Source organism: Danio aesculapii, chromosome 14, assembly GCF_903798145.1.
Source record: "Danio aesculapii chromosome 14, fDanAes4.1, whole genome shotgun sequence".
Classification (NCBI taxonomy): Eukaryota; Metazoa; Chordata; class Actinopteri; order Cypriniformes; family Danionidae; genus Danio; species Danio aesculapii.
In genome coordinates this window covers 18,449,461-18,464,233 of record NC_079448.1, presented here as the reverse complement: position 1 = coordinate 18,464,233, position 14,773 = coordinate 18,449,461, and the positions used below count along the sequence as shown (strand labels likewise).

General features: G+C 38.1%; 1 protein-coding gene across 1 annotated transcript in view; it reads right to left on the bottom strand.

Annotated features, from left to right (window-relative positions):
* Positions 1 to 14,773, bottom strand: part of thoc2 (THO complex 2) — a 121,690-nt gene that overhangs the window by 89,857 nt on the left and 17,060 nt on the right. The window contains exons 6-8 of the mRNA XM_056472947.1: positions 12,325 to 12,417; positions 11,549 to 11,704; positions 4,346 to 4,518 (exon numbers count right to left, since the gene is read on the bottom strand). Coding sequence (XP_056328922.1) covers positions 4,346 to 4,518; positions 11,549 to 11,704; positions 12,325 to 12,417 — 422 coding nt within the window. The remainder of the gene's footprint in view (positions 1 to 4,345; positions 4,519 to 11,548; positions 11,705 to 12,324; positions 12,418 to 14,773) is intronic.

The following is a 14,773-nucleotide window of genomic DNA, read 5'->3' as shown; positions in this document are numbered from 1 at the left end:
GACAAATATGTTTTCACGGCTTCTTGGTCTAAATGTATGGCTGCAGAAAACATGTAACAGGAAAGAACTGAATTTTATTGACAACTTCAACCTCTTCTGGAACCAAAGACAACTGTTGACATCAGACGGCCTTCACCCAAACAAACTTGGTGCAAAGGTGCTAAGGAACAATATCTTTTTCTCCCTCCATCATCCATCAGCTGTGTGTGCCACTGACCTCAAACCACATGGCACATACACACCTAGCAAATGTCCGGAAGACCACAGGACCTCAAATCAGCTCCGGAGTGGACTTGGGGCTGACGCATCACCCAAGGACAGTGATAACGCCATACAGCCAAAACACCCACTGTTGATAGAGACACGGTCACTGGCCCTCTGCTCAACACAGACAGACTGTGACGCATCAGAACAGCATCAAGTCTCGTCACTAAAAAATGATCCTCAGGAAAACATATTTCAGCAGCCAGAATCTCCAAAGCCACAGCCTCTGTCACCAGACACGTTCTCATTGTCACCTTGCTCGCCTCTCCAGGGTTTCTCAAAAAAGATGGAGGAATTGGTGTATGCTGAAACTAAACTTTCACACTCAATTTCCGCAAGCCCCAATTACCAACCAAAAAGCGGCCTGCTCCACAACCACCTCTGAGCCCACCTGGAAGAGCTCTCCGACTTTTCCCCACCGCCAGGGCCCAAACAACAACGCACCATCTACAGCTGGTGAACACTTAACAGTGTCTTTATCAGATGTTTACAGAACAAGCAGGAACCCAGTGTGCCTGTAGCTTTCTCTACACATATATATGTGTTGTATTGTGACAGAAAACCGAAGACTTCTTCAGGCTGTATAGCAAATACTGTATAGAATACTGTAGCAAAAATAGCTAAAACGGTTAAGTTAGCACTTTTAAACATCCGATTATTTAACAATACGTCACTTTTAGTGATTTTATCAACACAAATTGCCTCGATTTTATGCTTTTAAATGAAACTTGGCTAGATGACAGTTGTAGCGCAGCAGTTCTAAAAGAAACAGCTCCTTTAAACTTTGACTTTCGAGTGTTTGCAGAGCCAATAAGAGAGGTGGAGGCATCGCTGCCCTGTTTAAAGATGTCTATGAGTGTAAACAAGTGTCATTTGGTGACTTTTTGTCTTTTGAATATCTGAGTATAGCACTGAAAGGTGCTCCACGTATCTTACTGATAATTATCTAAAGACCTCCAAAATATTCTCCAACTTTTATTGATGATTTTACAGAGCTATTATCAATAGTAACCTCTGAATTTGACTATTTTACCATTGCTGGGGATTTTAATATTCACACTGATAATCCAGAAATCAATGCTGCAAAAGAACCGATGACTGTTTTGAACACTTTTGATCTGACTCAGCATGTTCAAGGACCCACACACAATCGTGGACACACTCTTGATCTACTTATAACTAAGGGCTTACACATTTCATCGACTGTTGTTGCACTATCTGATCATTTCTGTATTTTCTTTGATATATTGATCACTCCAGCTATTAAAGACAAATCTGTCTCTGTCAGAAAGAGATGCATAAATGAGAACACTAATGAGCAGTTTATGAAGGCTATATCGCTAGCACAAAGCATATCTGCAGACTCTGTTGATTCTCTCCTTGATTTGTTTAACTCTAAAGTTAAGAATGTCATAGATGACATTGCTCCTGTTAAAGCCAAGAAGATGACTAGCAGGAAAAAGGGATCTTGGACACGGTCACCAAAAGTACAAATGATGAAAAGACTTTCGTGCTTTTAATATGGAATTAAGCACTGCTAGGCAGACTTTCTTTTCAAGCCTTATAAACAGCAACGTAAATAATGCTCGTAAACTCTTTGCAATGATAGAGAGACTCACAACTCAGTGCCGCATTTGACACTGTCAATCACAGCATACTTTTAGATAGGCTGGAAAACTGGGTTGGGCTGTCTGGGACGGTCCTCAAATGGTTCAGATCTTACCTTGAAGGGAGAGGGTACCATGTCAGTATAGGTTATCATTGGTCAAGGTGGACACCCATGACATGTGGAGTCCCACAAGGCTCGATTCTGGCACCTCTCCTGTTCAACCTTTATATGCTCCCTCTGAGCCAAATAATGAGAAAAAAATCAAATCTCCTACCACAGCTATGCTGATGACACTCAGATCTACCTAGCCTTACTGCCTAATGACTACAGCCCCATTGACACCCTCTGCCAATGCATTGATAAAATTAACAATTGGATGTTCCAAAACTTTCTTCAGTTAAACAAAGAGAAAACTAAAGTGATTGCGTTTGGGAACAGAGATGAGGTTCTCAAGGTGAATGCGTACCTTGGCTCTAAGGGTCAAAAAACAAAGAATAAGGTCAAGAATCCTGGTGTGACTCTGGAGTCAGATCAGAGTTTCAATAGTTATGTCAAAGCAGTTAGTAAATCAGCATACTATCATCTCAAAAACATTGCAAGAATTAGATGCTTTGTTTCCAGTGAAGACTTGTGAAACTTGTTCATGCTTTTATCAGCAGCAGGGTGGATTACTGTAACGGCCTGCTCACTGGCCTTCCCAAAAAGACAGTCAGACACTTACAGCTCATCCAGAACGCTCCGGCCAGAATTCTGACCAGAACCAGGAAATCAGAGCACATCACACCTGTCCTCAGGTCTTTACACTGGCTCCCAGTTACATTCAGAATAGATTTTAAAGTATTATTACTGGTCTATAAATCACTAAATGGCCTAGGACCTCAATACATTACAGATATGCTCACTGAATACAAACCTAACAGATCACTCTGACCTTTAGGATCATATAAACTAGAAATTCCAAGAGTTCAGTCAAAGCAGGGTGAATCGGCTTTCAGCTATTATGCCCCTCGCTGCTGGAATCAGCTTCCAGAAATGATCAGATGTGCTCCAACACTAGGCACATTCAAATCAAGACTGAAAACACATCTGTTTAGCTGTGCCTTTACTGAATGAGCACTGTGCTACGTCCAACAGATCGCACTATTATGTTTTTCTCTTCTTTTTCATTCTTTTATAACATGTTTTATCTGTTTTTATGCTTATTATTATAATTTTTTTATCATTTTTATTATTTGTTTATATTTCTCTTATACTTGTTTTTTTTTTTATTCCTGTTTATGTAAAGCACTTTGAATTGTCACTGTGTATGAAATATATAAATAAACTTGCCTTGCCTTATTTGGCTTCAAAAACAACCAAATATATAGCCTACAGTCAGTGCAAACCTCTCATCTTTATCTCTAATCTTCACCAGCACATGTAACCTCTTGTTAGAAAGTAATTCTGTCATTCCTAGTTCATAATAGTCCAAAAGGTGATGATAATAGTTAAACATGGCAGTTTGTTCACGTTTTAGTTTGCTGAAACAATCATTTGTTCCTTTGTTTTTTCATATTTCAGTCTCGCGTTTGTCTTTTTCTGTAAGGATGTCAGAAGCACTTCAACAATCACGTGCACGTTATTATTATCAGCGCAAGAAGTTATTTCAAACATAGATGCATGGCGAGTGCACTCAAGAAAGCGAAACCGCTTGCGCTTTAGACAGCCTTGTAAACAACTACGGGGGACAGGGTAGATTCTGCTCTTCTTCCTGGCTTTGTGGCGGTTTATCATGACGACAAGGTTTATTTAAGCTTGGGTCGACCATGGCTCGTTATAATATATATTATTACAGTGTGATGACTCAGCTGTGTATTTAAAAATGGCAACCAAAAAGTAGTATGGTACGGTTAAATTTTTGGTACCTTTGGACAGTGGAAATGGCCATAAAGGAGTACCGAACCATACCGTACTACTCTGGAAATGGGCCATAAGTAGAGCCAGACAGAATCTGCTGACATTTTTTGCTATTTCTGCTGAGAATTTTGTTAAAAATCTGCGGATTAATGCGGAATGATTATTATATCACAAATATATTAGTGAAATTAATTTTAAAACTGGATAAATATAAAATTACACACATTTACACAAGTAACCAAATAGACTCAATGATGGGCTAAAAATCTGCAGATTTCTGCAAGCGCAGATTCCGTGTGGGCCTAGCCATATATATATATATATATAGCATCTGAACTCTTCATATATAAATATATAATATTTTAATCATATTTCCTAGCACTACTACCTACTGTACTCACTCTTAACATGTAAAAAATGTGTTTTAGGATTTCATGGTCTTTTAACTGGGGTAAGAATCTAAATGTGCTAAAAATTATGCACTTGGCAATGTCTTTATCCATTGCAGTACGGACACGATTTTGCTCTACTGTTTCAGTTACAGGAAAGTTTAAGTGAAATGTCTGAATGCTGTACCTGCGGTAGAGTGGATCTATGATCAGGTGAAGCAGCTGGCACAGTGCAACAGCGATGGCCTTGTGGGAGGTGGCATAGAAAGCTGGCAATTGATCCATGATGCTCTGAGAGTGCTGCCAGTCACTGATCCTCAGCAGTGCCTCGAGCAGCCCCAACTTCTGGTTATCAGGAGGCTGACATGGAAATAAACAGATTAACACAGAGATAACATGTCCACATATGGCACGATTACATTGTATTTTGTTTGTTCTCTCTTCAGGTGAGAAGTCAAGAGTGATCTAAAAAGATGACATGCACACAATATCTGCGTTGCTTACATCATTGTGTTTTCAAGAATGTCTCTATATAGATCTATTAATCCATTTCATTTTTTTAAAGGTATGATGGATTTTCATAGTTAAACTTAAGCATGTTCTTATTTATCCTCCATTTTGACCTAATCTATTTTCACATTTCCTCTACCCCTTTGATGCTTGATTGTGTGTATTTGCTTTGTCAGTTATTGGTTGTCACCTTAGCTTAACTTTTGTGCACAGTTTACACAAGTGTTAAATCTACTTGCAAAGTTTCTTTCTAGTCAGTTAAATATCTGTTGAAGGAGCAGTATCAACAGATATTAAGCAGACACTCTACTAATACTCAAATGGTCCAGCAAAATAAAGTGTAACCTAATTGTTGCATCAAGTTATTAAATATAACCAATTAAATATGCATAATTATAATATTTATAATTAATTATACATATTTTCCTATGAGCAAATTTATGGTGCAACCAAATTATGGCCCAGTGTCACCACTCTCAAATGACAATGCTAATTACATCATTATTAAACAACGTGCAAATCACATCATAATATCTTTAAAAGACGGCCAACAGTTTGCTTGGGGTGCCTAAATAGAATCTAAAAGAGAGGTTTTACTTTTTTGCTGACTCAGGGTTTCTGCAGATATCATTAGGGCTGGGCGATATGGCAAAAAAAAAAAAAAATCTAGTTTTTTTTTTTATAAAGTTTGACCGATTCACGATTTCGATTTATTTTTATTGTGTAACTAGTCAACTTAAAACATTACAACAACATGACTGAAGTAACATTCTCTTTATAAGCAACTTGAAAAACCATCTGGTTGAGGAACACTGTATTTTAATGGCCATGCCATACATATATTGGTCAACAAGGTGTAAATAAATGTAAAACAAATTGACAAGTTAAGACTTATTAATAATAATAATAATAATAATAATAATAATAATAATAATAATATATATATATATATATATATATATATATATATATATATATAAATAATATGCAAATATTGCAGTTGCAGGAATACAGAGGTATTTTTTTTGCAAATTTTGCTGAGCCTAGGAAAGATTGGCTGTCAGCTCGGATTTGACTTTGTCTTCTTCTGATTGAATGACAGGTTGTAATGCTGCCTCCATTTTCTTAAAAAGATACAGTGGAAGTAAAGGACTGAACATGGAAACTGTAAAGCCTAATTTAACCCAAAGCGTGAAGTTGTGGACGTATAGCAGGAGCAAATACAAGCACCAGATGTGTGTCTAAATTAAATTATATATTTATTCTATTTTTCTTTTCCCCCCTTTTAAATACCGATCATTTGATGCGCTTTGCACCACTCTCTGTATTATGCTGCCTGACTGCCTGTCTGGATTTCAACTAGGTCCGCTAAATGATGTCATGGGGGCGGGTACTTTCACTTTTCATTGTTACAACTGCTCACCTCTGCTTGTGTTCAAACCAAACTAAGATCAGCACGGTTTGAACTAAGATCAGTGCGATATTGCAAAATGGCAGGTTTTTACGTCCTTCATACTTGTTGAGAGACCGAGTTTATCGACTTGATAAGGGAATATGTCTTGACAATCCACACAGACGTGACTTAGTTAAGCGTGAAGTCATGTAGGATTTTACTTGTTGCATTGGTCTGAATGTAAATCTCCTCGTCAGGCAGTGCTGGAGTAGCGTGACAAAGTGGATCAAAGCGCGTTTGATGCAAAGGTATTAACAAAAGAAAAATACACAACTTAAGACACTTAAATGCTTGTATTTGCACCAGCTCTGCAATGCATGGCCACAACTTCATGCATTGCGTTAAATTAGGCTGTTCAGTCTCTGTGTTCAGTACGTCACTACCATGATTGAAACCCAGACAGGCAGTCAGGCAGAGTAATACAGAGAGTGAACCAAAGCGCATTGGTGCAATTATAATGTATCTAATATCGGATCAATGTGCGTAAGGCTGCTGGACCAGACGGTATCCCTGGGCGCGTCCTCAAAGCATGTGCAGAACAGCTCACTGGGGTATTCACAGACATTTTCAACCTGTCACTTAACCTAGCAACTGTGCCAACATGCTTTAAAACCACCTCTATTGTGCCAGTGCCCAAACACTCCAGCCCAACATGCCTGAATGACTACCGCCCTGTAGCACTCACACCCATCATCATGAAGTGCTTCGAGCGGTTGATCCTGGCACATCTGAAAGACTCTCGGCCATCCACTCTGGACCCACATCAGTTTGCCTACCGTGGCAACAGGAGCACAGAAGATGCCGTCTCCATAGCACTGCACTCTGCCCTCACACACCTGGACAATAAAAACACTTTTGCTGTTTGTTGACTTCAGCTCAGCATTCAAGTTCAAGTTACTGATCAAACTTAGAGACCTGGATATCGACACGTCTCTCTGCAACTGGGTTATGGACTTTCTGACTAACAGACCTCAGAATGTTAGATCAGGCCACATCTGCTCCACCACTGTCACACTCAACACTGGTGTACCACAGGGCTGCGTGCTGAGCCCCTTCCTCTACTCCCTTTTTACCATCGACTGTAGGCCTGTGAACAGATCCAACACCATCATCAAATTTGCAGATGACACCACAGTGATTGGTCTAATCAGCAATAATGATGAGACTGCCTACAGGGAGGAGATCCAGCATCTGGCCACTTGGTGCACTGACAATAATCTGCTCCTTAACACCAATAAGACCAAGGAGCTCATTGTGGACTTCAGGAAGAGTCTCATCCTTCAAGTTCCTGGGGACCCACATCTCAAAGGACCTTTCCTGGACAACCAACACCTCCAGCCTGGTCAAGAAGGCTCACCAGCGCCTATTCTTCTTGAGACAACTAAAAAAGAACCAGCTTTCATCAGCTGTCTTGGTGAACTTCTACCGCTGCACAATAGAAAGCATCCTGACCAACTGCGTCACGGCCTGGTATGGAAGCTGCTCTGTTGCTGAGCGTAAGGCACTGCAGCGGGTGGTGAAAACTGTCCAACGCATCACAGGGACTACACTGCCAGCCATAGAGGATATCCAAAAGAAACACTCTCTGCGCAGAGCACGCAGTATTCTTAAGGACACCTCTCACCCTGCTCACAGACTGTTTTCTCTCCTGCCTTCCGGCAGGCGCTTCAGGCTCCCCCGGACAAAAACCAGCAGACTGAGGAACAGCTTTTTCTCCAGAGCTGTCTTCCTTTTGAACTCTGCCCCTCACTGACTCTATTGCCCCCCCAATAAACCCCCCACACTCCTCTAACTTATACTCCTCACAATCCCTGCACTATTTAACATTTGCACATTTAAAGTTTGCACATATTCATTGCACTGATTCATTTACTTGAACTGTACATACCCACTGCACATGGACATTTGTAATTATGTTTATCTGTCTGCACACTTCTGCTATTAATAGCATCCTGTACATATATTCATTTATTGTAAATCTGTTCATAGCTAATACAACCTGTATATAATGTTCATAGTACATTAATCTGAAAATATTACCATAGTTTTTCTATAACTGCACTTTATAACTTATACCTGTATCCTGCACTTGCTGCTATTGCACTGCTGGTTAGACCGAAACTGCATTTCGTTGCTTTGTACTTGTACATGTGTAATGACAATAAAGTTGAATCTAATCTAATCTAATCTAATCTAATCTAAACACTGACAAAAAGAGTGAAGCGCGGAAAAAACAAGGGAAAAGCCGGAAAAAAGGAGTACATTATTTTTTCAGCAAACGTGAACAAACTGCCATGTTTAACTATTATTGTTATTATCACCTTTTGGACTAATATGAACTCAGAATAATGGAATTGTTCTTTAACAGAGGCTACATGTGCTGCTGAAGATTACAGACACAGATGAAAGGTTTACACTGACTGTGGGCTATATTTCGTGTTGCTGTGTTGTGTTTTTGAACCTAAATAAGCACTAAATGTCTGCTGTATGTAGTTTATCTGTAATTGGTAACATATCTGAAACTGTAAGGGGCTGAGTTTATTTGTTTATATACGTTCATTTATTTATTTATTTATACCGTACTGTACCAGTCAGTGTAAACGAGCCATAATATGAAACATCGCGATGGACGAAGGCATTATTGTCATAGGTGACGGTGAATTAATTATTCATGAATAATTAATTAATTAATAACGAATTAATTATTTGTAGCCTACCGTTTCAACTACCTGACCCGCATGGTCTTTGTTTTACCCATAACCAAATCATAAATAAAGAGAATTTACATACATAATTACCACCTGTAAATCACTTTTTCCGCGGGACTCTGGCATGCAGAACGATCTGTGTCGTTATAATGGCGTTGACAAACTTGGTCGTCAAAAAAGGTGCAAAATTAACAGCATCTGAGGTTTTCCCTTAAATTACTAAGTACAAGCGTGAAAGCGAAAGACTGAAGCAGTGTACTGACCCACTGACTGCCTGGACCCGCTGTTTCGAGCACATGACAGTGACAGCGTGTGTGTGTGTGTGTATGGTCACGTTATGTGCGTTTTCAGCGGTAGTATGGAAGGAGGACTGATCAGAAATGTTAGGTGAAACACCAAAGTCTATGTGGATCAATTTCATTCTAAAATTCATTCTAAAAGACGTATTAGTGTAAATGGGGCTTCAGTGTGTATTTTTCGTGAGCGGATTTGCAACGGGGGCGGGGCGGAAGATCGCGATGCCAGCTCAGCATCGTGTTGTCTGTCCCCCATCGGCGATGGACGATGGCATCGTCTATTGGCCCAACCCTACTGTACAGACATCCCTGTTTCAGACAAAATCTCTTCAAAAGTGTTTCATATTCAACTCAAATCAAATGCGGCGCCACACTAACTGTTCACCAGAGTCTAATAAAATTCCATGAGCTTCGCTATGGTGTTATTTCACTGACAAATGTCGTGAGCACAGTATTACAAGTCAAGAGCGCATTCATGTAATATGAGCGAGCGAATCTCTTTGCTCGTGCACTGATTTCCTCTGTTTGTGAACAAAACGTGCAAGCTCTCAAATAACACGCTGCTTGTGTTCGCAAATTTACTCACACTCGCTCAAATATGCACTGCTCACGCACAAATTTCCTTGCATGCTCTCAGTACACTGCTTGCTCAGTGAGATTATATGCAGACTCACAATGCGAGTTGTGTTCCTTTTTCCTTTCATGCTTTTTGATATGATTTATAGTAGTACACTATTTATTAACAATAACCAAAATACTAAAATAGACTTGCATATTACATTTTTGATCTAATAAACCATAACATTTTTGGCTGTATGTTATATGATGAGATTTTTCCAGTTTCAAACACTTAAAGACACAGATAATAGTTTTATTTTAAAAACATTTATTAAACATCCAAAAGGTGCACCATACTAATAAAATATACAAATATTTCAATATAACTAACCCAAGCAGAAATGTAACTGATAGAAAATAGGGAAAAACTTGATAAGGTGTTATAGCCTACTGTACTATTCACTCTCCAAAAAAATCTCACTATCAATCCCAATTAATCATGGCAACTAAAATAAAGTGAACTAGTCACTGCTGTCTTCCACATTGTTGATGAGATTTTGGAGGACATTTTCCCTGTCATCCTCTTCATTTTGAGGAGAAGCTGTTTCACAGGGCCCCTGAACACGTATGGCATGTATAGTGTTTTGAACAGTACTATAGTAAAGTACTTCAATTAATCAGTTGTGTTAATACTATAGTTGCTATGGTAACACAACAACTGTAATATAAACAAACTACCCAGTGCTGTAGTTTTTTTTTTTTTTACAATATAGGGTGTTATACGACAATTCACCACACTTTACTGTAGTAAAACTACACTGCATTTCATTTTATCAGTTCACTATTCTTAATACTACAGTATGCTGAAGCATTCATTAAGTTGTAAATGATAGCCTAAAAAACACTAGAATTCTTTATAGAATTTACCTTAGCCTTTTAGTTTTTCGTGTATTGTTAATAAACAGTGTAGCAATATATAAACCACATCAACATTCTTGGAATAACTAATTTAATAGAATGATCTCTGGAGAGCAAAAGCAGAAAGGAAGAGGAAACACAAGACACAAAAATTGTGAGTCTGCATAATTCGCACGTGAGCAGCCAGTGTTTTGAGTGCTTGCGAGATGTTTTGCGCATCAGCAGCATGTATATTTGAGAACTCGTGAGCAGTTTTGTCCACAAACAGAGGAAACCGAAGTGTGAGCAAAGAGATTCGCTCTCTCGTATTACATGAATGCACTCTCGACTTGCAATACTGCGCTTACAACATTTGTCAGTGAAATAACGTCATACTCCGTCAGCCGAAATCACGCTGCACGCACCCAAACTGAACCTCCGCAAACACAGCGATGACATCACATTCGCCGCGAGCACGGAGTTCAATAACAGAAATCTGATTGGCTATTGCATGTTGGTCTCATTTGTAGTTGTAATACCGCAAATTACAATTGGACTAGTAAAATAAAGAACTACAACACCACGAAAACCAAGCAACAGCAACAAAAAACAATTTAAATGAGCATTAGATGTAGTGTTACATGGACATCGGAAAAATAAGACCTGTGCAAAAATATTTAAGACCTAGAACAGCAAATTTAAGACTTTTTAAGGCCTTAAATTTCGATTTTTCAACTTTTTAGGACCCCAAGGAAACCCTGTGACTGATATGATAAAAGACATTTATCATTCAGGCATTCAGGCACTTTTGGAATTACCAAAAGTGTCAAGATATTCTCAAAACTAGGGTTGCACAATTAATCATATTTTCATCATGATAAAATTACTTGTGACCCACGACCAGTAAATAAACAATGTTGTGATTTTACAGTAAAGTGCAACAGCAAAGAGTTTGGATATCGCATTACCTTCTCATTTTTTTCTTCTTCCTTGTCCTTTTCTTTCTCCTTGTCCTCTGTCTTTTCAGAGGGTAGGACCACCATTGTGAGTTTGCGGGCTATCTGCTTGGCCTCTAGGATATTTCTCTTGTGCTCTTCCACAATGCTGGAATCCAGTGGGAGAAGCTGCAAAGTTACACATGACTTTGTATCAGTGTTAATGAGTCAGCATGAATTTTTAAAAAGATGTGCTCCAAAAAAAGGTTAAATCTTAGGTTGAGACACCAATGCATCTTTGTTGGCATAAACATAGGGGCTGGTGGGAGATGGCTATTTTAAATGATCAAAACTTATAAATAAAATGCTACTGGTCAAATCTGATTCAATAAATTATGGTAAACTAAACAAGAAATTGGCTGAATTATTTAAAAATAGTTCATTTTAACAGTTATACTTGATGTAAAATGAGCCTTTAACCCCATGGGGTCCCCACGCAGACACGAGTTTCAGCACATTACGTCATAAAACACTCTGTAATTTTTGATCATATTGATAAGACGAACACAGATTTGAAAACTGTTAAGGGTCGTTTTTGTGTATTTTCACAATTACAACAAAATAACGTTTTTTTATTGTAAAATTAGTAAAACAGACAGGGAGCACCATCTCTTTCTGACATTTCAACATGACTGGTTGACGCGTCTGGGAAAAAATAAATAAATGTTGATCAGCAGGTAACAAGCAGAGTAATTTTTTACAGGTTCAGTCAAGAAACTACTCGAACCAAAAATTATTCTTTCACTCACATGAACATAGAGGTCTTGAAGAGCGATGAGGTCATGCTGAAGAAGAGCTGCAGCAATGTGATACAGAGATGATGGTGTTTCTCCATTAGGCTCCTGTGCAGAGAAATGTAAACCAGATCAAGATGACATTTTCAATCACACACGCACCTACAGACATATATATATATATATATATATATATATATATATATATATACACACACATACATATACACATGTATACATACATATAAATACATATACATATATACATATAAATATACATATATACATATAAATATACATATATACATATATATATACATATATACATATATATATACATATATACATACATATATACATACATATATACATACATATATATATATACATATATATATATATATATATATATATATATATACATATATATATACATACATATATACATACATATATACATACATACATACATATATACATATATACATACATATATACATATATATACATATATACATATATATACATATATACATTAGGCATGTGCCGGTATCACATTTTCATGCTGCGATTAATTGATTGAGCTTTTATCACGGTATACGGTATTATCACGATATTGTAATTTTACTAGAGAAACAGGTAAAACACAAAAAACTTCAGTTTCGTCAACTTAGTAACTTTAATAACTTTTTAATTAACTAAAAGTACTTCAAACATTTAAATACAAATAAATATAAATAAAACAATACACAATATAAAAGTAAACTTGAGCAATTATATCAAAGTGAATGTGCAAAGGGAAACCGTCTTCGATCAGCAATCGTGGAATGAACTGCCAACTATTCCAGCATGTTTTATGCAGCAGATGCCTTTCCAGCCACAACCCAATATTGGAAATCACCCATACACACTCATTCACACACACTCATACACTACAGTCAATTTAGCTTATTCAATACACTATTCACTCAGCCTATATTCAATAATAAACATAACAAAAACTGCCTGCTAATGCATGGGTAAATCTTCAAAGGGAACAGTGTTACATTATAACCTTTCACCTCATCCTGCTTGCTGTTTCACTATCTAAACAATGAAAACATAATATAAGTCAAATTTGTTTCATTTTGATATTTGATTTACCCTGTCTCTTTTGCAGAATATGAGTTTTAATAACCAATAATGGCCATTATAACAGTATAACGTACATTAAATTTAAACGATAAAGGTAAGCAATCAGTCAATGTGCAGAATCGGTGTATGTGGTTACATAAATTAATATATTAGCTTTGCACTCAGCCAAAACAGTTAACTGAGAACAAGTGATTCAAAAGACATAAGAAATGTTAGATAGAGACAACAAGATGAATTCAATATCACGTTTAACAACTAAAGTGAGATGAGATCACCCAGCAGATGAACTGTCTGACATGCACTAAACTCTCACCTGGGGTTTATGCTTACCCGCTGAACTAGTGGCTGCAGCTCTGGGCAGAGAGTGTGTGGTCACGTGATTTGCGTTTTAGCCGTGTACTAGAATGAACAGAGAACTTTTCAGAATCGCTAAATGAAACGCCGGTGTATTTCCCGCGATTTCTCTGCGCCTCCCTTGCGTTTCTTCTCTCTGACTCTCGACTATTTTGACAAATACACACAGACGACGCAAGCTCACACGAGTCCAAAATAGGAGTTTGTGATTGGGCCAGCCCAATGTCAATACCGAAATGAGCCAATGGGGTGCAGAGTGTCACATGGGCCGGCCCGGTCTGTCTGTCCGGGAAAAAAAGCATCTACTTTCAGAGAGTCACAGATCACAGCAGCGTCAATCAATAACGCAGAAAAAAACGATAGGCTGCTAAGCCTTTTATGGGCCGATCAAATCATAAGACGATGATCAGCTCGGCCCAAAAAGTACGTCGGCCCACCGGAAAAGTGCCCGGTCTGCCAGATGACAAGTACGCCCCTGTGTGTGAGGATTTTAGTGCGGTGGCAGCGGCGGCGCGCACACAAGGCTTCTACATGTGGGGATTGTTTACATCAGAGTGCGCATCAGTTCTGCGCAGCATATACGCAGTGTTTCTTCAAGCGGTTGATGGAAAATAAGCTAAGGCGCGTTCTAAGAATATAAATTCGGATCTATTATTTTTCACGGTATTTTGAAGTGCCCGCGATAACAATATCGTGCATATTCATTACCGTGATTTATCGCATTACCGAATACCGGCACAAGCCTAATATACATATATATATATATATACATACATATATACATATACATATATACATACATATACATATGGGGCTGCATAATTACGTGCTATTTCTTTATAAGAGAAGGTCACAGTTAAATACCATTCAGCTTGTAGAGAAAGCTAGATAATGCCATTTTTAGACAGAAATCCATAGAGAAAGCTAGATAATGTCATTTTTAGACAGAAATCCATAGTGTAGCAGTATTGAGATG